This window comes from Apiospora phragmitis, assembly GCF_038363925.1.
Source record: "Apiospora phragmitis strain CBS 135458 chromosome Unknown utg000010l:1.0-9815664.0:1.0-9183399.0, whole genome shotgun sequence".
Classification (NCBI taxonomy): Eukaryota; Fungi; Ascomycota; class Sordariomycetes; order Amphisphaeriales; family Apiosporaceae; genus Apiospora; species Apiospora phragmitis.
This window is the reverse complement of record NW_027117409.1, coordinates 8,297,359-8,322,145: the sequence shown is the minus strand read 5'-3', so window position 1 is coordinate 8,322,145 and position 24,787 is coordinate 8,297,359. Positions and strand designations below refer to the sequence as shown.

The window sequence follows — 24,787 nt, the reverse complement described above, 5'->3', positions numbered from 1 at the left end:
AGCTATCATTCTAGAGGAAGGAATCCCCAGAATGACTTGACAAGCTTGTCGGTCGGAGCTGGAAACGGGCCAAGCTACCCCTCCATCCTCCACCCTCCAACGCAGCTCAGCTTCTGGGAGCTCCGGTTTCCAACTTCATCCCACCTTCAACTCTTTCTGCATTCGATTCGGGCAACAAACAGTACCAGAGCATTCTCTACTGTACCACCATACCGACGAGACGGCACCCTCCAATACGCCACATAGTCCAACGCCCACAACCGAATCCGCAATAACAAACAGCAACAATACAATGTCCACCCCAGCGTCCACCACCATGCAAGCCACCGGCATGGGCCCGCCGGGCCACGTCACCTCGGCGCAGGAGCCGTACCCAGCCCGGACGCCCTCGAGATGGCGACCAACAGCCACACGCAGGGCCGCTTCGCCATCACGACGCGCAAGCTGCCCATCTCCAAGTCGGCGCCCATCGCGGCCATGGAGGCGCGGCTGGGCATCCCGGTCCCCGAGATGATCTTCGGCGACAACGTCGTGGCCGTGCGCCACGCGCCGACCGGCTGGCGCATCGAGTTCAACGCCTACGACGCCCTCGACGCCGTCGACAAGACGGACAAGAACATGCTGCAGGTCGCCTACGCCAAGTCGTGGAGCGCCAGCCGCGAGCAGACGAGCGCCGGCATCAAGGAGGTCGTGAAGCCCTACGACTGGTCCTACAGCACCACGTACCGAGGCACCACCACTCCACCTTCTTCTACTAATACTTCGGACGGCGAGAACAACGAAACACCGAACTTAACGCCCGTAGGCCCCGCCGAGGACGACCCGACCCGCCCGGCCAAGCAGATCCCGCTCGAGCTGCTGAAGCGGCGGGACCCGATCCTCTTCTTCGACGACGTGGTGCTGTACGAGTCGGAGCTCGACGACAATGGCATCAGCATGCTGAGCGTCAAGACGCGCGTCCACGAACACCGCATGCTGCTGCTCTGCCGCCTCTTCATGCGCCTCGACCACGTCGTCGCCCGCGTGCGCGACACCCGCGTCTACGTCGACTTCGACACGGATGAGGTCATCCGCGAGTACACGGTCAAGGAGGGGAGCTACGAGGATCTTAAGAAGGTGAGTAAAAAAGAACCTCGAAGGGGAGGCGGAGGAGTTACTGTTTCTAACGATGACATATTCATAGGCCTTCCGCGTGTCCGGCCTGACGCCAGATGGTGTCACAGTAGCCCTGCGTGACGGGAACAAGGTCGCTGAGCAGCTGCCGATCATCGACCAAACCATTGAACATGTTTCCCTGAAATGAGGAATGGCGGCAGTAAGTTACGAAACTAGAACGAAAACTCGAGCTGCACGCCAGATAACAAGTGACACACGTTTGCCCATTTCCGAGAAACTTAGGCCGCCCTAAAATTCGATGGCCACGGTTCCTCCGGCAGGAAGGACAGCGGCACTTCGTATTACCACCTACAGCTGGGCGATCATGACGCACACAAGGTCAAGCGTAATATGAGGTAGCATTGGTACGAGAGGGTCAATAGGATATCAGGCCCAGGGGCCCCCATTTGTTAAGTCGCCGTTTTGTAGCATTGAAATACGGCACAGACGTGCCAGGCAGGCTAAACCATAGAAAGGTATGTTCAACTCCTCAACTCCGCGTCCGCTTTCTTATCCCCTATCCATTGCGCATCATGCTGACCAAACAGAACAGAACACTGTGCTAGAACCCGGGGCATCATACAGAACACTTCCCCAAGAAACGCAGAATCAGGAACATGTATCATCAAAAAGCTTTGACCCAAACCCTCCTTCGACCGATTGTGCCGCTGTACCTTTTTCTTGTGACCCTTTGTGCCACCATAGATCACCGAGCATCTCGCGGAGAGCTACTCTGTGTCATCTCCTCATAAGCCAGCTCCCACTTGTCCACCTCGGCAAACTTGCGGGACGCATTCTTAAGCTCTACGCCCACGCGCGCCACCAACTCATCGCTGTTCTCTGTGGTTGCCTCCTCACGAAACGGGTCTTGGTTCTCGTTGCCGTTTTCGTTCTCGTTCTCAATTTCATCTCCCTCATTCTCCTTATCCGAGTTCCTTCCATAGGTCCGCCTCCTCGTTTGTCTCTTGCTGATGGGCTCGGCCGGCTGCTTGCCCTTGCGCTGAGCCGCCGTCGTGGTTTTGCCAGCGGGCGCCTCGTTCTGATCCTTGTTGCCGGCGCGGGCCAGCGGACGCGCGGGTCGCCGCCGAGTTGACCGAGCGCCCAGGTGATAGAGCTCCTCGTCATCGTTGCCCAGTCCAGTGGCATCCACCGCCTCTTCTTCCGAATCATCGACCGCGAAGGGATCGACTCTGTTGCTCCGCTGACGACGACGTGGTAGCAGCCCCTGCAGGTCCGCGGTCGTAAGCTTGGCTTCCGCTTTTGCGGCTTTGCGCGTCTTGACAGTGGGCTGCGGTGGTGGTGGAGACGGCTCGTCGTAGTTCGGAGAATAGGTGAGAGAGGGTGGTGATGACAGGTCAGATATGTTGTCACTGCCAATATCGCGTACAGGAGTCCTCCGCTGGACGGAGGGAGCTCGTTTCGTGCGTCCTTTGGCCAGAGACTTCAATGGCGGCCATATCTCAGCTGCTTCTTCTGAGGAACTGCTTAATGGCGGAGCAACCTCTTCTTCGTCCATCAAGGGGGTTGATGGTCTGAGATCCAGGGGTGGCAGGCTGCTAGGCTGCGACTCAGTCTCAGACTCGGACTCTTCTGCAGCCAGAGGATTGTCTGCGTAGGGAGACGATCGAGGCCTATGCTCATGCAACTCGGTGGACTTGCGCTTACGCGGATTCACACTGGCCGAGACTTCTGGGGAAGATTCTCGAGCCTGTGCGAGTGCCGCAGAACGCCTCAAAGAGCGTCTCGGGGGAGTCGTTGATTCTGCTTCAGGGGCAAAGTCCTCCGCGGGCACTTGCTCCTCCTCTTCGCTTTCCAGATCGTCTTCATCATCCGGCCTCTCGCCACTGTCGCTCTCCGGCTCCGGTCTTTGCGGACGTTCCTTTTGAGCGGTGCCCAGAATACTGGGCTCCCTTACGCGTCTCTTGAAATTGCCAAGGTTCAACGTCGAGCTGAAGGCGGGCGTGTTGGGACCAGCGCGACTGCTGGGCCGGATAGGCCCGTCATTCCGGCTCAAGAAGCTGTTGCCACGCGGTCGCCGCTTGTAGTGGCTGGCCGATAGTGTCGAGAACTCCAGCGATCGCTGCGCACTACGCTGCGAACTAGCAGGACCTGCCGTGTTTATCGTCGTGTTCAGGTCATCGAACATGCTATCGTCCAGGTCCAAGCCCGAAAAGTCGGTCCGCCGCCCACCAGCAGCAGCAGCGCGTGGAGGCGTCTCATCGGCGCGCCGGCCCACCTCGATCTCGACCGAGACCTCCGAGTCCTCCTCTGCTTCGTTTTCCGTGGTGTCCGTAGTCCCCGTCATGGTGGAGGTGATGTTTTCCAGACGCTGCATGGCGGAGTCACGGTTTTTCCTCGAGGCGTTGAGGGCGGCCGCTTGGCGCGGGTTGGCGGTGGTGGTTGATGCAACAACAGTGGTCCTGGTCCTGGCCGCCGCCGTACTACGCGTTGAGCGCCTCCCTGTCTGCTTCTCACGATCGCTTACGTCGTAGATGTCGGTGCTGGGGCTGGAAGACGGCTGCTTGGTGGGCAGCAGTGCAGAACTTGGTTCCTTCTGGGCGACTGGTGCGGCGGTGCGCGCCGACGCGACCCGAGTTCGTTTCGGACGCGGCATTGTGCTTGTACGCGTGTGTGAAAAATGATAGATGGTCGTAGGTATCTCTCAATTGACAAAAAATTGCACAAATTATTGACCGAAATATGCTGCGATGGCGCAGGGCTACTCATGCATGTAGATTTTCCCGAGCTGCCAGCCTGTAGCAGGATTATTATTGTTGTTGCTTGGTTTGGGGTGGGCTGTCGAGACAAAAAGGTGGGAGAAACACGCAAGGAAGTGCAAAGTCGCGTCACGCGTGCGGGAACTACCACCACTGGAAAGCTAAGCTAAGCTACCCTCGCTAGGCCCCCTTGGCCCCCCAAACCCCCCCCCCACAATTGAGCTATGATCCTAACCTATCGATCGATGATACCTTCATGTTGGATGACTCAATGAAGTCACCACCATGTCAAAGCCATCAAAAACCCTAAAGGTAATGAGAGCTACTGATAGGCCATATCCAATACTAGATTTCTGCTGGTTTCGGAAGTGAAGATTGCGTAGTTCGTGGTAGTACAGTTATCATAAAGCGCATATCTACATAGCTAGGGGGGTATCGGATATCTCATCTCGTACACAATAACGTACAAACATGCAGTACAGAACTTTTGAGAGGTGATATACAGAGTAATGATCTCTCTTTTCCTCTTCTCTCTCTTTTACTAAATCAGCGCTTGTCCCATGTACATGCTCTCTCGGACTTCTGCGACAATATCCCGTCTATCGTCCTTGCCAACAAGTACAACGCCTCTTCCTCGTCGGCCCATACGGCCAGCACGTCCCAGGCGGTGAATGAAATCAATGGTAGTGTGCGGCACATCGTACAAGATAACGTGTCGAACGGCCAGGGTATCGATACCTCGCGACGCCAAATCCGTGGCGACCATGACCTTGGTATTGGGCAGCGAGCGTTTCCCTCCAGTGGCCGGCGTCTTCAACGGCTTCGCATCCGTCTTGAGCGGGTCCTTCGTGGTGAAGGAATCCATCATCTCGGACTGGCGCTGCTCGGAAGAGTCGCGGTGCAACGCCACCGCATCGATACCCTTGGAAACCAGGTACTCGGCGACTTCCTGCGTCTTCTCTCGCTCGTTCACGAAGACCATGATGCGCTTGACGTCCATTTCCCCTGGGACGGAGCCGTCATGTCGGGCGGCGTCCTTTCCAATGGTCCAGATCGCATCAGCACAGGCAAGGCTCTTATTGTTTCTGTAAGGATCCTTGGTCACGTCCACGACACCGAGTTGCACACGACGTGGAATGGCATGCAAGTTAGGTGTCGTAATGCGGACCATGTCGGGGAACTGGGTTGCCATGTAGTTATCCAATCGCTTCGGGATCGTGGCGGAGCACAGAATCAGCTGCTTCATAGATGGCAACGCACGATCCAATATAGACGTAGTCACTGGCGAAAAGCTCCGGTCGAGAAGAGAATCCGCCTCGTCGATGACCACGTGAGTAACCCGGGACAGGATGTTCGGGTCCGAATCGGCCATCGATGACAGTAAATGCGGTGTCGAGATGATCAAATCGATGCCTCCGGGCGAATACATGTTCCTCTGGATGATCCTGGCCGGGACGTTTGCTGAGAAGAGATCCGTCTTGAACTTGACCGAGTGCGACAGCTTCTTCGCCACCACGCCGACCTGGTCGACCAACTCCGCCGTAGGAACCAGCACAATAACTCTGGGGCGCGCAGCGGTCGGATGGGGATCAAACTCTCGCGGCCCTGTGTAGTCCGGCTCCTGCATGGCCGCTCTTTGCTTGTCAAAGTACGCACGGTATTTCTGGATCGCTGGGTCGGCAGCCTCGGCCTCCTTCAGAGCGTTCACAACGGGCACGAGGTATGCCAGAGTCTTGCCAGATCCTGTTTCCGCCGCCAGCAGGAATTCCTCCCGCCCGCCGGTCTTGTTCCTCTTCTTGTTCCGTCCTATATCCTGCCCTATCAAAGCAGGGATGGCAAGCCGTTGCACTGGGGTGGGCTTGATGTCTACCATGCCCTGGAGGACCTCGTCGGTGATGGCCGTTTTGACGGCCGGGAGCAGGTCCAGCTGGTCGAAGGACTCGATCGAGCTGATGTCTTCCTTCATGCGCGTTCTGTGGCCGTAGGAGACCGAGGTCAACGAGCTCTGCATCTTCATGGCTTTCGTCCTGCGATCCTCCTTCCTGTCGCCGCCGCCGCGCCCTTGCCATCGGCTAGCCGGCGACGGTAATGCGCCCTCCTTGCTGCCGCGGAAGCTGGTCTGGTTCATGGCGGCGAAGGGCCCGTCGACCTTGCGCCGGGGTTTTTCGCTGTCGCGGCCGCGGCCGAAGCGCGAACTCGGGGATCTCGAGACATCGTCGGAGAGTACCATGCGGGACGGGCTCGAGACTCGCCGGTTATTTCGACCTCCGCCGCTCACGGCTCCGTAGTATCCTCGGCGCAAGCCATGGCCGGCCCAGGGCTTGCGCAGGCCTCGTGACCATGGTGGACATGCATAGCGGGCATATTCGCGCCGTGGCAATGGACTGCATACTGTTTTGAAATGAAGGAACGAAAGTTGTCGAAAAAATCAAATTCCCATCGCCTACGGCCCGCAGAACGGCAAAGAAAAAAAGTTGAGAGGGCTTTCCGTTTGGATATGACGTTACGGGGGCGCTTGTGGGGTCTGTGCAGGGATTATGACTCCTCCGTTTTATACATATCAGATGTACCTAACCGCTAACCGCCACGACGTATTCGCTCTACATCGTCAACTGCTCCGTTCGTAGGATACGTATGAAACAGATGTGACATGACCAAGCAGTCCGCCGCCAGCCTTCAGAAACGCTGCCGGCAGCAAACCCAAAAGCGTGACCTCCAGGCCGTACTCAGTGATGTCTCCCCTCACCAAAGCATCCCTCACAGCCTCAAAGATTACCACCAGCGATTGCCGGTTGCTCAAGTGCGCATTGCTTTTCCCAGGCGACACACTGTCGAATCCAACCCCAATGACCAACGTGGGTATCGTAATCTCCTCCGCTGCCACCCCGCTGAATCTCGCACGGCGGCGCCGGCGCCAGACCAGTCTTGCAATGGCTTTGCAGCCTATGACCAAGACGTTGCTTTGTCGAGGCTGCTGCTGGAATAGCGACCTTAGTCTTTTGAAGTGCACCATACCTTCGACGGATTCCAGGGTGCTGGTGTGTTTCAGGGGCTTGAGATTTGGCCAGGATACACGGCAGCGAGAGGCGTACACCTTGCAATGCTTGGTAAAAGTAAGGTTTGTTGAGTCTTTTTGGTCTTCTTGACGGCGCCGGAAGGGATTCCTCATATCAAACGGTTTAAGGAGCATTCTGGAAGATGTGCTCCTAGAATAGGTAAATGATGAAAGCTCGTCGTCCAGAGAACCTTGCACACAGTAGCCACTATGTGGAATAACTCGCAAGAGAACAGCTGCTATACCACGAGAGCCTTTAGGCTATACTCCATACGAATGCCCTCTCCTTCATGTTGATAACTGATCTAGTCATATATCAGAAAGGTCCTGAAAGGACCAGATGATTGGCTATCATCACTCCTCTAAAAAGCCAAAGGATAAAGAAACCATGATGTGCTAGATCAACCCACGTGCGTCTAGAGCTAGGTATCTGCCAGGACATGCCAACTCAGATGCGCAGTGCTGTGTACATTGTTCCGGTGATACAATATATCATACTAAGAACACGAGGATGAGAAGGTCAGCCGGTGGAATCAAGAGTATGGGATACATGTGCCACCAATGTTCTCAGAAAAGGGGCAAAACGGACACATCTGGCATCATCCATAATTTGTTTCAGATTTTGGATCACCTTCAGCCAAAGAAATGCATCGAATGTTATTCATACTCGGTAAGCTGTATGCTTTTCTATTAATACAGTGTAGGTGACTTTATCCAGTCAGGCACCACTTCGTCACAGCCGTGACGGGGACCATCTGTTTTCTGCTGTTCTCGCAACACCCTGAACAGAAAGAAAGAGAAGCGAGTGTTTGTATAGGAAATTACATCGAGTTCTTCAACCGATGCCACCAAGAACCAGTCAGTTTCAGAATGCGCTCCTTCGATAGCGTTCCTACAAGTAGTCCAGCCGTGCCCACAACCAGCACGCTGTGACATTAATGTTAACCACCAGGCGATCTTGTTTGTTGTATAACATTAGTGGAAATAGGGAGGGGTGTATAATTCTCACTGGTTTGTTGCCTTACGTCTGTCCTTTCTTTCCGCGGAGAAATCGATTCCAGAAATGGATAAAGAAACCCCCCACCCAATCCACGAAAACCACATGGAGGAACGTTTGCAGCCTGGATACATCGTAGGAATCAGTCACGGCCCTGCACATCATTTGTGAAACTCTTCACGTACCAGTTGCCGTTGTTGTTGCTGGCTTTGTGCGTAGAGTGTACACTAGAAGGCGTCTTAGACCGACTGTCGGTGGGAGTCTTCGCATTGCTCCGGTTTCGCAAAGCATTCGTGTCGTTCTCCTTGCGACTTGGTGCCATCGAAATGCCCTCATCTTCACTGGAGGCAGAATCGCGCGCTTCTGGTGGTGCTACTACTGGCCCTTTGATTGTCTGGGTGTTTCCAGTGCCTGGCGACACTGAGGGCGACACTGTGTTGCCATGACCTCTGTCCTGCAGCACTGATTCTTCAGGACCATTCCCAGAAATCCTGGTCTCGATGGTGTCACTTGGCTCTTCCTCGAGAGTCTCCTCTATTGACTGAAGAGAAGCCAACGATCGTGGCGAGCGCGGAAGGTCCGTTGCATGGTCACCCGGCAGATCCGACCTAGAGCTCCGCCGTTGGCTCTTAGGCGATGTAGACGGGTCTGGAGTCATTGGGGATATTTGCGGAGACAGTGGATTGCCGTGAGAGGCCGAGTCTTCTGCGAGCGAAGTGCCATCCTCTGACACACTACCCTCAATCTTCCTCAGAGCGGCAATGATAGAGCGGCGGTTCTCGGAAGGAAAATGTTCAAAGCGTGGGTCATTGCTGTCGATCTCTTCTTCGTCTTTCCGCGGAATCCCAAATACTTCCTGATCAGTAGTCGGCAACTTTATGGGCCATTCCTCAATTTCATCAGGCTTGTAACTCTCATGAGATAGCATTGGCGGATCTGCGTCCTCATCGGCGAGATCCTCTAAACCATCTTCAACCTTCCCACCACTCTTTGAAGCAGGGACTGTCATGACGTTGTTCAAATTCCCAAGGCCATCCGATACTGCGAGGTGATATTAGATTTTGCCAACAGTGAAAATCGGGGTATCGCTTATCTCACCGGTGCCTGCTGTCTCGTCCAGAACCCACCAGTCACCAGGGCCGAGTCTGAACTTATACTCAACCTTGGACCCCTCAGGAGCAGACGTCTTCAGTTGGAATATGTGGTTACCGTCGTTATCAACCACAGATGACATCTCCTTGGGCTGCCATGGGGGGTCGCTGAAAGTGCCTGATATAAACACAGGAGGGCTAGTGCCGGGCTTGCTGTATGTGATGGTGACTGGGACTTGCGTTGAAGCCATGGTGGACATCTTCATTAAATCGCAATTACTACGCAATCATGACAGATGGAATGGATGTTTCGGCAATGTTTTTGCCCTGTCAACTTGAAGGAGGCTTCAAGGTTTTGAGTGCTTGGCTGAGTTGGAGAAGATGGCTGCAGTTGGGCGTTGGCAGTTGGCCAAAGGCTTCGCGTGAACCTTCTTCCAGAGCCCGCAAAACAAGTGGACACGTAGCGACGAAAGGATACAGGCGTGTCGTGTTGTTGAAAATGGAGACTTTCAGCGGACAAGGCGGGCTCCTCGGGATTGATGTTCCTTCGTCCGGAACCTGAAGATGCGACTAACAGTAAACTTCAGGTAGCTTGCCTTCCAGGGCAAATGATGATATTGGGTGGAATAAACCGAAGAAACCATAGGCGTGTTTTAGAAGAATGTACGTAGGAAATGCGGGCGATTTACTCCTCCCTCGGAGATATTGGCAATCTGCGTCTGTTGGATAGATGCTTCAGACAGTGCACGGGAGACCAACGTGTAGAGTATGGGGAAGGACAGAATGGGGTGCCAGCGGGAGCTTCCCTTTCATATCAAATACATAAGTTATGTAAAAGCCAGCGGCTAGGGACAAATCGAGATTGCGTGGTTTTCTAAATCTAGAACCGGTATCTACGAACAGGCCAAGGCCAAGGACAGGGTTAGGATAGATATATGTCAACGGCTGCAGCAGTTCCCCAACCTAGCTTACGTGAAGATGCCCAATACATAACGCCACAATGAAACGACGGCGGGGCCCGGGGATGACGGCATGGTGCCATTTCTGTCCTGTATGATCCGGAGCTTTTGAGCCTCTTCATTTGATACCTACCCAGGCAATTCGAAAAGCGTGAATCGGTCTCTCGGTCGAGTTGTGAAGTTCTACTGCGTGGTAGTCCTGTCCCGCCAGACATTATTTGTCGCGACAACCTCAACCCAACACAAAGATCTGCAACAATCTGACGTGTTCTATGGGATCCTGCTATGGACGTCAGAGTCGCTCGTCCCCACAGACCCACGAACTTCCGGCCAGCCGGTGGTTGTTGAATTGAAGAAGAAGTGGCCCAGAGCCCACACACCCCGCATACTGGCTTGCTGGGCGCTGGGCGCGAGCCTGCCCAACCAGTACCCGCCTACTATCTCCTGTTCGAGTCTTCAAGATGCATGCTCTAGCCAAAGTTAGATGCGAAGTTAGTGGAAACGCCCCTCCTACAACCAAGCAATCACAGCTATCAGCTGTTGCAGAAAGATGTAGCAGCCATTCAGGAAACCATGAGATATTTATATCGATGCCGCGGTGATGCTTGCGCAATTATCGCGGTTGAGAAACACTCACTCTATTGCTGATTACTCTATTGCCTGCCGAGCTTGCAGTTACACTGCATCGGCTCGAATCGGTCAATCGGATCTCTGCAGGGAGGATCATCAGCTCCAACGCTCCCCCGCACGCTGCTTTCTCTACCCCACAGTTAGCCTTAGGTAGGTACCCGGATCACTGAACGGCCCAAACACGTTGAGAGATACGTGAGCCGACAATAAACGATTTCAGCTCTTGATAAGATATTGAATGCCTGACTCGTCCTGCCTATCATAGCATTAAGTCAGATACTGTCACAGATGGCAGGTTCCTGATCATTTACCAATGGGATTGAAAACAGAGCAGAGTTTAGAAGTGGGAAGTTGAGATGGCGTACACACGTTGAGCTTAAACCCCACCAATTCTTGGACATTTTGGGCAAGGCGGTGCTCAACGGCATAACTCATTATTCAGTCAGTACTTAGGTACATAATGGCGCCGAATAAGCGCAAGGAACCAATCAACAGTTACAGCTGGTTCAGCTCAATGCCTGCACTTATTGCATAACGTTTCCAGACTACCTACCCAATAACTTCAATGCTAACCAGGTAAGGCAGCTAGGACGATTGGTTATATCTCCGTTGTACTACAATTAAGTCAGGATCAACGCTTCAGGATTTCCCTGTTATTCTACATTGATTCAACTTGCGGAAGTTGGCAGGCCAGGTGGCTATTCGAGTGACAGTACCTAGAACAACCGTTGGCTCGTGCGTGGAGAATATTACCATGCCTACGGAGTACCTGGTAGCTATTGGCATTGGAGTAGTGCCAGTTATTGCATCACTCTAAAATGAACCTACATACCTCTTTCAGGCCAGTCACCTTATTTCCAGTTACGCCGACAACTTCAAGGGATCATACATACTACCTACACTGTGCATTCGCATACCACCAGGTTCTAATCACCACCAATCTTTAACCATGTCGGTCCCTCCGCAGACAATTCGCGTCAAGCGAAAGGCAACTGAAAACGAGCCAGTGTCGTATTTGCGTAAGTCCTCCCGCCGCATACTATGGGCAAACTACTAACATATCTGCTAAAGGGTTACAGGAGACCAAGCGACACAGGAGCGAGAGTTACGTCTACCAGCGCCAACGCCAGGAGCCAGCGTTCGCCGCAATCCCCCCGTCCCTTGCAAAAACCCATCATTCACAGCAGCCCCAAGCCAACAAACCGGGAGGAGGGGGCCGCATTCCAGCGAGGCAGCCAGCCAAACAACAAGCGCAAGAATGGACAAGATGAGGACCTGCCTGCCACCGATACGGCGCCCAACGACGCTGTTGGTGCATCTTCCGGCTCTCGAGCCTCGACGATTTCATATGTCAAAAAAGAGATGATGTTGGCTGCTTCGCAATACCCTACTTCCCGCAATGGCGGCGTTTCAAGAAAGCGCCCTGCACCCGCCCTCTTCGTTGAGCGCAGGATCAAACGGTTGCCGTCCAAGAGTGTCGACCGAATCGCCCAAACTCTGGCTACAGATGCCACGGTCCAATCAACCAATCCAGCCTCCGATCAAGCCTCTGCAGATGTGGACATGGATGCGGTAGAGCCTCGAAAATACAAGAAGCCCGGGGTGAATAAGCTCTCACAGAAGACCGGGAATGCTGCTACCAAGACTGAGTTGCCAGCATCAATGCTGGATAGGCGGAATGTTGAGCTCGACAAGTTTACCGAGGACATGAACGCCTGGACAATGCAACAAATTGGCCTTAATATTCAACAGGCCGAGCAAGAAAAGGAAGCGACTGCGAAACGATTCCAACAACTTAAATACAGGCCTAAGGTGCCTGCGAAGCGCTATCCAGAACGCCATCCAGAGCCGGTGAAAGCTGACGAGGATATGCCGGACGCCAAGCCCGAATTCAGCGATACGGATGATGACGACTACATCATTGAGACCTATGTCCGCGTCCCGCTCAGCGCTATGAAGAAGCAGAATGTGGCCCCAGGAAGCATTGGCCTTCTAGTATTCGATGATGAGCCCGACTCGGAGCTGTTCTATGGCGAGGGCTCTGATAGCGAAAACGAATGGGCTGAGGACGACGAAGATGAGAATGGTGAGTTAAAACTATCCACGGAAGCACCTAGTGAGCTGGTACTAACTCTGACGAATAGCGGAAAACTACTATACGGCGGACTACCCTGATGATGAGGTGGCTTCAGATGATGAATTCGGCCTGAATCCTTACTCGTTCAGGAACGGCAACGCTTCAGACCTCGAGGAGTACGATCTGGACGACGAAGACTCCGAGGCTGATAAGGATGGCTTCAAGTCTTTCCGGGGACCAGATGGTCTAATATCGAAGCATCTGTAAGCTGAGGGGTTCGTCGCAGCGATCTTGATAATGGCCATACAGCGAAGGTATCACTCTAAACGTGCTACTTTACTTGAGGTCACTACCTACTTAACATTAATTTAAGATGGCCAATTGTTTTATAATTCGACAATAGTTATCCAACTATTGGTCAATTCGTGTACTGTCCATTCTGTTGCTGATTATCAATCACGCCTTCAGCTATTTCATGGCTAACGATCCTGTCACTAGCTGCCTACTCTTATCTTGCTGAAGGCCACATAACGAGTACGACACTGTTTAGGTTTATACTATCATTATTCGATTATTACCATAGGACTAGCCTAGCGAGGTACAGTAATCTGTACTTGACATTCCCATGTTGTTCCTAGGTTCTTTTTAGGGGGTGGTTTGGTGTAACCCCTTGCCACAGTCACGGCACATGCTGGTCTTGACTACAATTAAAGAGCTACTCGGTATCTATTTCACGATGGTGCTGTTGGAAGTAGAGAGTATCACGATCATTGTTTCCTGAGGGTCTCGTTAGCAGACCCCTTGATGATTATATTATGCCGTGGCCTCCCTCTCGGCTCAGGGGTCAACCAACCCATCGGTAAAGGGCACGGGGCCTTTTCCTGAAGACTAACTTGGAGGGGGGGCAAAAAAAGAGCAGTTGGTTCTTCAAAGAGACGAGGGTAGATACTAGGCATGGAGTTTTAATCCCGGCCCATATTTCAAGGTCACGGGGATGAAATCGTATGCGGTTGGTTTTGTGTTTTGGAAGACCCCATCTATATCTTGCATGGAACTACATATGTCAATCCTTCTCAATTTAGGCGAGTTAAGTCGCAATCGGGTTATGCATTGGAGAAGCTTGATGTCAGGGGTGAGTTGGCTGATGGACGTATGTAAGTGTGTATCTCCTGTTTGACCCTTCAGATTTGCAACTTCGTTCTTAATGCAAGAATGATGATCTCAAGGGCAACGACAGCATGGTCACCGTTTCTTAATTTGAGAAGATGGTATGTATAGCTAATATGTCTGTTGGTCCTCGTTGAAAACCCAGTCCCGAGATGTGCCTCGCCATGTTACAAAAATACCCCTGGGTGGCTTTGTTCATTGGGTAATACGGTACGCGAGATTGACCACGGTGGTAGCACTGCGTGTCGTCCTGTCATAGGGACAGTAGCCTTACGGGATATTGATTGGTGAAAGTGCCGCGGTGTTATGTCTTCAACAACAAGGCTCATGGACCTCTTACTGGGTGAGAGCTTCTCTCGCTGTCGCTCTCCACCCTCTTCATCCCTTGCTTGCTTCAACCACCATTGGAGCGCGTGTTTCCATGCGCCAAATTGGCCAATATCCCTGGCTGTCTGGCGTGGTCTGTCTGCCTGTTCTATTTATGTTGTCCACACTATGCACCATGCTGCTCCTTTTCTCCTGTCTCCTGTGGCCGATGACTGGCTTTCATAGTCTCAGCCTAAAGTTGTCATTTGGTGGCATCTACCTTTAAGAGAACAGCATATGGCATCTGGACGCCCCTTTTGATGGAATAGTCCATCATGATCCTTCTGGCTGATGGCCTCACGGGCCGAATTCTCTGTCTGTATATGTGTCTTACTTGGCTAGTCTTAACACCTGATACGTGATAAGGAGGATCTTCAGGGTCTCTCGGACGGTGGTTATGACGAGGGGATCGCCACTTGATTGACCCTGTCCGAAGTAAAAGGGTGTATTGCGTGATGAACGAAGGCAATAAACAGCAAAGTACGCTTTTGCTTTTGCTTTTCTTTTCCAGCTGACACTTGTTCTTTCCTTGGATACATGTATGTTGCCTAGGCCGATAGTGGATCGACAGTTCCTTCTTCCATGTGTTGGACGCGAGAACAAGCACCTGGACTTGGGTACTTACCTACCTTGGCCCACCGATAATTCGAGGGGGAGAGCATAGGAGAGGAGGCTAAGTGGGCTAACAACGGCGGACTGCCACCGCATTGGGTTATTTCTAATTGTGTATTTAGTCTACTACTTGAAGAACCCTGTCTAGCGCAGACCTCGTAAGGGGCATTGGTGTCACCGAAAGGACAGGTCCTTTGAAGAAGCAGAAGTAAGTACCGGGTGAAACGTCCCATCTTCGGGAGCTAGGCAGTGCCTATTTAGAACCTATTCAGCTGGGCAGAGAGAGGAAGGAAAACTTTATAGCAGCGACGTTCAACACAATGAAAACATACGATATGTTTCAGCAGTGTATACAAGACATGAGTGGCTTTCGACGAAGAGGAATAAGCAATATGTCGAAAGACCGTTCTACATCTCGCATGATGCTACGCAGTTCCAGGTCGAGAGTGCAGGATCGAAGCTAATCGATACGTGGATGCACCGAAAAAGCAATCAAAATCTTGAGTCGCTTTTTTTTTCCTTTCTTTTTTTTTCCGCCTGGGAGCGGAACGCTGGCAAACGACACTAACCCCCGGATTCCGAGCCCCAGGACGGGAGAGACCCTTGACTGTCTTGAAAGCCATTGACACACCTCACACTTTGCTTGCTTATTCCACTTACTGACATGACCTGTCTATTTCTCGGATGCTAGGCTGGGAGGGTCCAGATCGAACCCATGAGTAAGTGTTTCTCATAAGTTGCTGCCGGATTATGAAAAGCCATCATCATATGCATGTGTATTCTCTTACTTGCGAATTGGATTGCAGAGAGTGAGTGTCAGTGTCACGCAAACATGCTTCATGACTTGTTCTGATTCTGGTTTTCCTCCATGTCAAACACGACGAGGCCAAGACGGAACAAGAGGTAATTCTCATTTAAACTTTTTTCTTTTTTTCACTCCCTGTTGCTTGACGTTCAGCTTTTCATGTTGTTTATTAGTGATCATGCTTACCCCTATCCAATAACCCCTCAAAACGGTGAAACCTACCTGTATTGGGGGGCAACAGGGTGAGAGAGAAAGAGGAAGGCTTCGCCCCCTCCGCCAAAAATAACCTGATATGACTTCGTGCTGTTTCTTGTAGAGACGCCGTACCTGCGTTGGTTTTGTTTCTGTAATGGCGACATACAGCGGCTGGTTTTAGGTCATGTAGAAAATATCGCTCTAGCTAGCTCCTTAGGCTCACCCTCTCACACGCACTCACAGCCAGCCAGCCACAGGCTTGATGGTCATGGACGTCGTTGCTGTCATTTTCTCGGTGATCTGCAAAAGCCTGCCGCGAACGTGGTTAACAAGGTACGCGCATGCATAAGCACTACATACTATAGGTGTGTAGGACGAAGTCCAATCCTGCCTGCATCTCTGGCCAATACTGAGGAGTCGTTATATCGTGTTGGTTCTTCTGCGAAACTCCTTTTCAACAAGGAGGGCAAATTGGTCGAAGAGAGAGAGAGAGAGAGAGAGAGAGAGAGAAACTTGACCCCCCGGGCCGGGAGGAGTCATGAAGGAAGGGATGAAGGATCAGAAACAAATGACGAAACAAGCGAGCGGGTGAGAGAGAGAGAGAGAGAGAGCGCGCTTGCGCAAGCAAATGGGAAGCCGCCCATGTCATATGCTTGGAGAAACTCTTGTTTTATAGGACCTGAACAGGCCACGACCGGCCGCGTTGTATTGTGAGTATATTTACTGTATATCAATCAAAGCATGTCATATCGTGTCATGTCATGTCATAGGACTCAGTTGGCGGCCAAGGGACGACTGTTTGCTTTCCCGTAGCAGTGCAGGAGAAGAAGAAGAGACATGGCGGCGAAACAAATTCGCATGCGTGCGTGAGTGAAGTAATGTATGCGCGTGCCCGTAAGCTTCTGAGCGTGTGATGGTTGCATTGGGAGGGGTGGTCGGTCGGTCGCATGGGCAGTACATCATAACCCCAGCATGGCATTTTCAACCACAACAACTGGGCCTTCTTCTTTGAATCATCTAACCTCGCTTCTATGCATTCGGCTCGATAGATTGGGACGTTTGGCCCTCCTGCCTTGGACTGCGGTGTGCGAGCCCGGGCCGAAGGAGCCCAGACGGACGGCCGCCCCCCTCATCTCCCCTGGGAAATGCGCAGCAGTTTACGATGGGCAACTTGCCCCGAGAGAGCCTTGGAGGGTTGCTCCGGGCGGCCCTATGGGAGCGCCGTGTTGGTTTTGCTCCGAAACCTGCCTTGCAGAAGGATGGGTGGTCGTGTTCGCTTATTCTTCTATATTCCGGGGGGGTTTTCTCCATCGGGTCAGTCAAAGGAATTGTCTTTTTTGTGGTTGGGCGTGTAGGTCACGTCCTGAACATGGGATCAATCGAAGTGGCAGTGGGCAGGGGTATGTGATAGGTAGCGAGAGAGCGATAGACATGTGAAGAAAGGGAGTTGCAACCCCATCTTCGTTCTCTGCTGTGTCTGTGGGTTTGGGCAGTCGGCTGAGTTGAGAGTGTCACTTGTATGTAGTTTGCTATAATGATCCTACGACCCAGCAGCAAGGATGCCGGATTCGCGTCGAAATGGCATGTTGGTTGTTGTTCTGTTTGGGAGGAGGCGCGGACGGGCGATTGGATTTTTCTATTTGCTTTCTTTCCCTTCCCCCCCCTCGGGGGTCTATGCCTGTCTGGGAGAGACGTCTCTCAGGCCCGCCCGACTTGGCGGTGCTCTGTCCGCCCATTTGCTTAGGAATAACGCCAGTGGAGAAAAAATGGGAAACTCCTTGCTTCAGGGAACGTCCAACTTTGCCCCGTTCGCCCATATATCGGGTTTCCTGGATCGTCTTAAGGCTCGACGGACAGGGGGCAGGGAGAGACCCCCGGAGGTAAGGTTGCCCTGCCCGTGCGTTCTGGGACCAGGTACATACGTTATGATCGACTGGATTGCTAACCGCTGCAGAGGCGCTGTTGATGCGGGTAAGATTTTGGTTCTCCTGGCACATTCGCAGTGCCTGCCGCCTACTGGCTGGGCGTGTTGAAGGTTGTTTGTCACTCCCTCTGGCTATCCTCTCGAGGATCTGGAGGGGAAGTAGTAGTAGTACCATTGCTTTTTTGTATTGCATTTTCACATACTTGATGAATATGGCAAGTCAACTAACTGCTCATTTCACATATTCACCGTTTTCCCATTTCAACTATTTCGTAATTTGAAGGGGGCCGTTATTTCCTTTCCCCCTGGGCCAACGACGCCATGCTAGAAACCAGACAAAACTTACTCATTCCTCCCTGACGCGCTTCCTCACGCATCGAATGAGTCTTGTTTTAGAGCTTGACAAAGGAAAGTGGTGTTGAAGAATAAGTATACCCGTAGAACCAATAGCCAACCGACGAATATCCAAGGGCTTGTCATACCCTACCTAGATCTCCAGTAGTACAAGAAGTCCATCATTATCCGTGTGAAATAAGTTCCAAGATCCTTTCGTAAGTTCAAGATCGTCGTTGTGATAAATATAGTGAGTGAGAGAAAGCAGCATGATTGTCCTAGATGGACGGATGCCGCAGCTGTAATTATATATAGATTCAAATGTGCTTAGTAGCAGCCATATATGGCAGAATCGAAGAAGGAAAAGTTGAATGAAACGGGCGTAGTTCCGAAGACGTTGATGGCTCCTAGAGGCGGCTTTGTCGGCGAGGAGGGGTGGTAGATCGTGTTCGCTGGTTAGCCTCGTCTTTGGCTATCCACTTCATCGGGGCGCAGCAGGAGCATTCGTCCTTGCCCAATTTCTCGACGTAGGTGCCAGCGTCGATGGCTTTCTGCTTGATCGTTTCGCGGTCCCGCGTCCTCTGCCCACTAGAAAGGTCATGTTAGCTTGCTGGGAATGCCATAGCCCGACTCGAGGCTGGACAGGAGAGTACATACGAAGCCGCAGTGCGTCTTGCCTGTGTTCCTGAGATACCCAAGGGTAGATTACTGCCCATTCGGGGTAGAGGTTCACAAAGTTGAAGAAGCCCTCCCTTCGCAGCTTCTGGTCACGCTTCTTAACGACCTCGAGTGCAATATGTCCGTTGGGCAGACCGATGTACCGCTCTGACTCTTGCTCGAGGTGCGGCAGTGCCTTGTTCTGGCGATAAAAGGAGCCCTGCAAGCCTTGCCTGGTACGTTCAAAGTCCGGATCTGTGAACGTGATTTCGAAAAGTTCCTCGACCACGTTCCAAGGCTTCTTCAGATCTTCGAGCTGATAGCGGATCCAGCAGGTCTGTTCCCATGGGTACGGTTTGTTGCAGTGGCCTTGATTCTTGTGCTTTCTCCCGCCGCAGCTGCTAACATCCCGGTGAAGCGGTGATAGTGGGTGTCTTTCCTTTTTGACGTATCCGCCAACGACGTGCCGCAATAGATGGTAGTGGTCATACTCCGAGGGCTGACTGCTGTAGCTCTCCCTTCTAGTAAAGCGGGACGGCTGATGTACTATCGAGCTCAAGGGAGAACTGCGGCGGCTGAGGCGCCCACCGTCGTACACACGATGCCTGGGCTTCGGATGAAGAGTGCCGCTTAGTGAAAGTCTCGACAAGGCCTCGGCTGCGATTGGGTCTGTGGATTGATCCAGGTCAGAGCCTCCGGTGGCCCTCTCAGCTACTGACACAACTGTCGAGCTATGGCGCCGGCCATGCTGATCTTCCAAACTGGGTGACGAACATGGCGTCCGTCCAGAAGAACCGAGGAGTTGAGCAGGCCCAGGCAAGGGAGCATTCTGTTGCTCTGGTTGTAGGGGTCCTAATAGTCCGGGACTGGAATACATCTGAGCTGATGGCTTATAATGGGCTGTGTCTAGCGGCAGGGCATAAAACTCCAACTCGGCGAGTTCTGACCTCCGTCGTGGTGTGCGAGGAGAGGAGGGCGCTGTCGATGCGGCTTCCGATTCAGTGTAGCAGGACTGTGACGATCCCGGGGTTGTGGACGAGCTATCTGAGAAGTCGTGGGAGAGTGTTGAGTCGCGCCTGTACCCCCATTCATGCACCGCGCTGGATTCGTCCACTTTTTGGCATAGCCTGTAGAGCCAGTGGGCGTAGAGATGAAGCTGAGTGCAGAGGCAGACTCTGTACAGTGGGCTCCGGGCTCATCGTTGCTGAGCTGCTGTAGCGCACGATAACCATGTTGTAGAGATAGAGCCAGGAAACTTGCAAAGGATACAAGATGAGGAAAGTTTTCAAACAATGAACAACACCAACACCGATAGATGAGGTGAAGGATGATGAGGAATCGGGGTATTTATGAACAGCAAGTGTGGTATGGGACGGAAGAGGGACAGAAGTGGAACAAATGGGGATGGCAGACCCCAGTGCCTAATATAGACTGCCAACAATGTTACCGACAGGAAGGTTCGCCTATAGAGAGGGTGTGTGACTCGATTTGGAGGGCAAGCCTGTCAAATCCGACCAAGCCAGGTAAAACAAAGTAGGACGCCCGGGGGTGCTGACAGCACAATGACAGCGGTAACCATGTCTCCGTACTCTCAGGTTCGGGATCTGACAGCGGTACGTACATGAAGCAGGAAAAGGAAAAGAAGCACAGAGGGCACATCGTTGGTGAAATATACCGATGATCGAAAAATGTCGCAGCCTCTTTTTCTGGATTGGTCGAGCCACTTTCTGCACCAGCAGGCAAAGGTGGGAGGATGGCGCTGGAGCGGAAGTTGCTGCGCGGAGGGACTTCGAGTGAGAGCAGCCCACAGTCATGGATACACCCCAGCGGAGAGATGGCATTATACGCGAAGCGACTAAGCATGTGCCAGATCCATGTATCTTCACGCAAGGGGGGGAAACTTGGGCCGAAGGAGACCCTTGTCTTGAATGGCACAGGTCGACATGATACAATCCCACCCCCCCATGCAACATATCGATAGCGGACACTTTTTTGGGTATGCTTATCAACGCCTTCCCATGTACGTGACAGTCATGGGTATTCATCTGGGAATCACGGTTATTGCTGTTTGCACGATCCTTACCGCTGCCCGTAGCGTACCACTGCAACCACGATGAATAGGGCTCCCCCTCCCTTTGCGCAGCCAAGCTCGAGAGAAGAGGTTGTTGCAGTATTGTTATGCCTTCACCGATCATACCACTCCGCATTTCAAGTTCCCGGCAGGAGCTGCTTACACTGTGCAGGTATCCTGATCCTGCGATGTGATGGGTGATGGCCTGTAGAAAAGCTGCCCGTGTTGGCGGTAACCAATAGGATTGCGCGTAGACATGGCGCAGCCCTGGTAACATGTCCGAAAGGGGGAGCATTCGTATGCGGGTTATATGTGTGCATGTCTTTAATGAGTGAAAAAAAAGGACGGGCCGGAGTTTCTCTGCGACTCTGCAACTTGGGGAGGGCAAAATATGCAGTTGGTTCGAGCCTGAGGAGGAGATAGGACAACTCACCCTCCCTGAAGAGAGAATGAGCCTTGCTGGCCAGCCCCCGCGAAGAGCGACCCGGGCGGTAAGTCATTTCAATCCGGACCGTGGCTCATTTCGCAATTTGCTGGCCGACAGCGTCTAAGCCCAGGAAATATGTGCAGTGCAACCAACACTGAGCCCCAACGTCGAACGACCACGGCCATGACCACGTAAAGCGCGCGGCAAGGGCAGCCATAAGCGCAGCCGACGGGAAGCCTATTGGTCAGCCGAAGTGAGGAGGTCTGGACTTGTCGAGACTCGGCCCGGGCTGGCGGGAGGTGACGGGAGGTTGGACAATTTCGGTTCCTCCCCCCTCCCCCCTCCCCCCGCCCCCGGCCCCCCACCCCCTAGCCCTTTTCTTTTGTCGCGCCCGTCTTCTTTTTCATGCACTCCACCCCCCTCTCCCCCCTCTCACACCCCCATTCCAATGAAGATTATCTGCAGCCAAGCAGAATCTGGTTAGGCATGTTTGCCAGGGTAGTGACGCCCTCTGACCAATTTCTGACAAGTCATAGAATTCATCACCTTCCCCCGCCAGTACAAGATGGACTGTGCCTTAGGATACTTACTGTACATCCAGACAATCCGGATCGATCGTCCAATCCCGCCCTCAATCGGGAAGAAGCAATATGCCAAGATCGTGACTGCCAGCGGCAGGTGAATGCACCCCAAGCCTTTGTGGTTGCGTTTTCTAGTTGAGAAGCGAAGATTTGGCCCAAGCCATATGCGTTGCCTCTTGGCCTTCCATTCCCTTCTACAAGGTCAGATCTTGCGCGGAATTTGGATAGAGTGCGAACCAGCTGCGAACCAGCATCGTGACGTGGATCGTGGTCCTAAGGTTAACATAACATAGTGTGTAGGTCGAAAGGTGTACTTAGGCAATCCCGGCTGGCAAGAACAACGCAACGTCGATCAAATGGCTAAGTACTTAAGTCACGCCGTTGCTTACACGCAAACAAGGGGGGAAGCAAAAGAAACGAAAGTCCCAATTTCCCAACGGACCAGATACCGTATCAACACTATCAATAGACATAGGGTAACACTAAATACCTACAGAGTTTGATCAACGAAACGCTGCTGCACGTTATACAAAACGTTTACCGCCACTGGGTAAGTACCTTTGGCTAATAAGGTCCACCCCGAGCCTCACCCATCAACTCCTCTCATCATCTCCACAAGACTCGATGCGTATCTCAGATGCCAGCGTCCGCTACAAGCCATCTTGTCAGGCTTGTGGTGTAGTGCTTATTCTCCGTCGCACAAAACCACAAACGTACGACGTTTATCCCCAACGGTCTAATGCTGTCACACAAGACTATTTAGTGCCCGGTGGCACAACCTGCAGAAGGAATATAGATAGATACTTAGACAGGGAAAAAAGCCATCGGAGGATCAGTCTTCGAAACGGCAGGACATTGCGGGCTACATACTTCCAGTAGTTGGTAGTGGCCATTTGAGCCTGTAGTACGGATACTAGATAGATCAATGACAGACAGCCTTGATTGCGGTCCCATTGTGAGCCCATCTTTGCCCCTTTTTCCAGATCTCATCAGATCGGTTTTCTCGTCACCTTACCACATCGAAAAAGTGTCTGCCTGCCAAGAGCTCTCAGCTGAGACAAAGTCGTCAAGGATGGGGCATAACGCCTCAAATGAAAAGCCAAGACAGTGTACTACCCAAGAAAGCAGGTAGGTTAGCGTAGGACAAGAATGACCTGCAGCTTCTGGCAGCCGCCGGATCTTCCGCCACAAGTCATCCCATGAAGTTGGTCGACCGATCTGTTCACGTCGTACCCAAGTAGCGCCACGCCACGGGAAACAAGAGCAGCTCCCCCCATTTCAACATTCTAATAGCACGCTAAAGCTTGGATTTCCCGTTGTCTCCTGCACCACCACCACCCTGGGGCTTGCTGCTGCTGCTCTCCCCCTTCTCGACAACGACGCCGAGTCCTGCACGGGCGTCCTCAAGCGTTCCGCTGCCAAGAGACATGAAATCCTCGTCGCCGGAAAACCGCCTAAGTGATCAAGTGACGTTAGAGGAACTCTGTCATTCATTGGACCGTCGAGGTGTAGAATAAGAAAAACAACAAGATGAATAAACAGGAAAAAATAGCACACTTACCACCCTCGCTCTTCGCCTCCTCGCAGAAAGGAGCAGTCCGCATTTGCCTCGCAGTCCCAGCCACCGCATACGCCCACTCCATCAGCCCAGGAGGTAATCCGATTGGTGCTTTGGATCGATTCCGCTGCTGCTTTGTCCGTTGCCTACATACAAGCATATTAGTCAGAGTAACAGTTTCCCCAGATCGCCAATGTGTAGATCCCATATGCAAGTCACCCGAAGAGTAACATAGTAATGAAACCTTGCATTTGGTTAGAGCGGCGGGAAGGTGTTTCTTTTCTTTGTTTTTGTTTTTGTGTGTTTCTGTGTGTGCGTTTTTACTAGACATACCCTTCGCCGTCGGCGATAAACGCTGAGCCCGCAGGTGAACGCCTTAAAGTCCTCCTCCTCGACGCTGGCCGGCATGCGCCCCGTCAGGACCCGCCCCAGCGCGATCATGACGGCGGCGTGCGTGTTCAGCACGATGGCCCTGGCGCCCTCGCGGTCGCTCTGCTCGATGAGGGCCGCGATGGCGGCCGCCGCCCTCTCGTGCAGCTGCGCGATGGACTCGCCGTGCCGCGGGAGCACCACGCGGGACGTGTAGCTCGCGTCGAGAGCGGAGCTGGGGAACAGCTTTCTTAGCTCGGCCAGGGGCGCGGACGTAGGGTGCTCCCATGGGGCCAGCCCGTACCATTCGCTGATGCCTGCCTCGACGCGGATTCCTCCCACTCCACTTTCCCTCCCCCCTGAGCCTGAGGAGGAGATCGACTGTGGTTGGGGGTGCTGCCCGTTACCTGTAGCTGTAACGCCCACCTCCTTTAGCTTTGCCACAAAGGGGGAAATTGTCTGCAAGCAACGATAGTAAGGGCTAGAATAGACCTGGTCTATTGGCGGATCGACCCGAAGTAGGTGCTGGGCTAGATCATTGGCCTGATCGACGCCATACGCAGTCAGGGGAGGATCGGTGGGCAGTCCAGTGGGAGACCGTATCGCCAATGAGTAGGCCCCTGTGGCCGGGTCGACATTGAAGGCCGGACGAAACTGCCCAAAGTAGTCAGCTTCTCCGTCCAAGATCGGCCAAATATTTCTGAGTGGTGGCTCATGTCATTTGTAGGGGCTCGCGGCGGTCTCAGCCCGGGTTCTCTGCAGGCGAAATACCAGCAACGATTGAGACATGGGGAAATTATGAGTAGTGGTGAAGTATGCAGCTTTTCTGCGGCTGAACGAACAAACGAACGGGTACATCCGAGACGAACTCTCTAAAGCCCCTATCATCTTACCTACCCCATGCCGGGTCACGTATATGACCTCTAGAGACATTCGAGAAGGGCGCTATATTGATCTGAGGAAGCAGGTCGAAAACCCCGTCGACAAAGCCGGTGAAACTTTGTTGCCCAATGTCAGTTTCGAGAAGCAAGAGTGGAATAC

At 52.8% G+C, this 24,787-nt stretch overlaps 8 protein-coding genes across 8 annotated transcripts; 2 read left to right on the top strand and 6 right to left on the bottom strand.

Annotated features, from left to right (window-relative positions):
* Positions 1–393: 393 nt before the first annotated feature.
* On the top strand, positions 394–1,303 carry PG994_012295 (uncharacterized protein; the record flags this gene model as incomplete). The annotated part of the gene is made up of 2 exons (XM_066863704.1): positions 394–1,116; positions 1,184–1,303. 2 exons carry the CDS (start codon positions 394–396, stop codon positions 1,301–1,303), a joined length of 843 nt encoding a protein of 280 aa, XP_066712814.1.
* A 558-nt stretch (positions 1,304–1,861) lies between these two features.
* On the bottom strand, positions 1,862–3,769 carry PG994_012294 (uncharacterized protein; the record flags this gene model as incomplete). The annotated part of the gene is made up of 1 exon (XM_066863703.1): positions 1,862–3,769. The coding sequence occupies one exon, from the start codon at positions 3,767–3,769 to the stop codon at positions 1,862–1,864; it is 1,908 nt and encodes a 635-aa protein (XP_066712813.1).
* A 644-nt stretch (positions 3,770–4,413) lies between these two features.
* PG994_012293 (DEAD/DEAH box helicase) lies at positions 4,414–6,102 on the bottom strand (the record flags this gene model as incomplete). Its single annotated transcript, XM_066863702.1, has 1 exon — positions 4,414–6,102. One exon carries the CDS (start codon positions 6,100–6,102, stop codon positions 4,414–4,416), a length of 1,689 nt encoding a protein of 562 aa, XP_066712812.1.
* A 378-nt stretch (positions 6,103–6,480) lies between these two features.
* PG994_012292 (uncharacterized protein) lies at positions 6,481–7,062 on the bottom strand (the record flags this gene model as incomplete). Its single annotated transcript, XM_066863701.1, has 1 exon — positions 6,481–7,062. One exon carries the CDS (start codon positions 7,060–7,062, stop codon positions 6,481–6,483), a length of 582 nt encoding a protein of 193 aa, XP_066712811.1.
* Positions 7,063–8,066: 1,004 nt separating this feature from the next.
* On the bottom strand, positions 8,067–9,266 carry PG994_012291 (uncharacterized protein; the record flags this gene model as incomplete). Its single annotated transcript, XM_066863700.1, has 2 exons — positions 8,067–8,965; positions 9,023–9,266. The coding sequence occupies 2 exons, from the start codon at positions 9,264–9,266 to the stop codon at positions 8,067–8,069; spliced, it is 1,143 nt and encodes a 380-aa protein (XP_066712810.1).
* Positions 9,267–11,553: 2,287 nt separating this feature from the next.
* Positions 11,554–12,948, top strand: PG994_012290 (uncharacterized protein; the record flags this gene model as incomplete). The annotated part of the gene is made up of 3 exons (XM_066863699.1): positions 11,554–11,627; positions 11,684–12,690; positions 12,749–12,948. The coding sequence occupies 3 exons, from the start codon at positions 11,554–11,556 to the stop codon at positions 12,946–12,948; spliced, it is 1,281 nt and encodes a 426-aa protein (XP_066712809.1).
* Positions 12,949–18,490: 5,542 nt separating this feature from the next.
* PG994_012289 (uncharacterized protein) lies at positions 18,491–19,972 on the bottom strand (the record flags this gene model as incomplete). Its single annotated transcript, XM_066863698.1, has 3 exons — positions 18,491–18,671; positions 18,737–19,784; positions 19,837–19,972. The coding sequence occupies 3 exons, from the start codon at positions 19,970–19,972 to the stop codon at positions 18,491–18,493; spliced, it is 1,365 nt and encodes a 454-aa protein (XP_066712808.1).
* A 3,144-nt stretch (positions 19,973–23,116) lies between these two features.
* Positions 23,117–24,535, bottom strand: PG994_012288 (histidine phosphatase superfamily; the record flags this gene model as incomplete). The annotated part of the gene is made up of 4 exons (XM_066863697.1): positions 23,117–23,273; positions 23,381–23,523; positions 23,711–24,400; positions 24,518–24,535. The coding sequence occupies 4 exons, from the start codon at positions 24,533–24,535 to the stop codon at positions 23,117–23,119; spliced, it is 1,008 nt and encodes a 335-aa protein (XP_066712807.1).
* Positions 24,536–24,787: the final 252 nt, after the last annotated feature.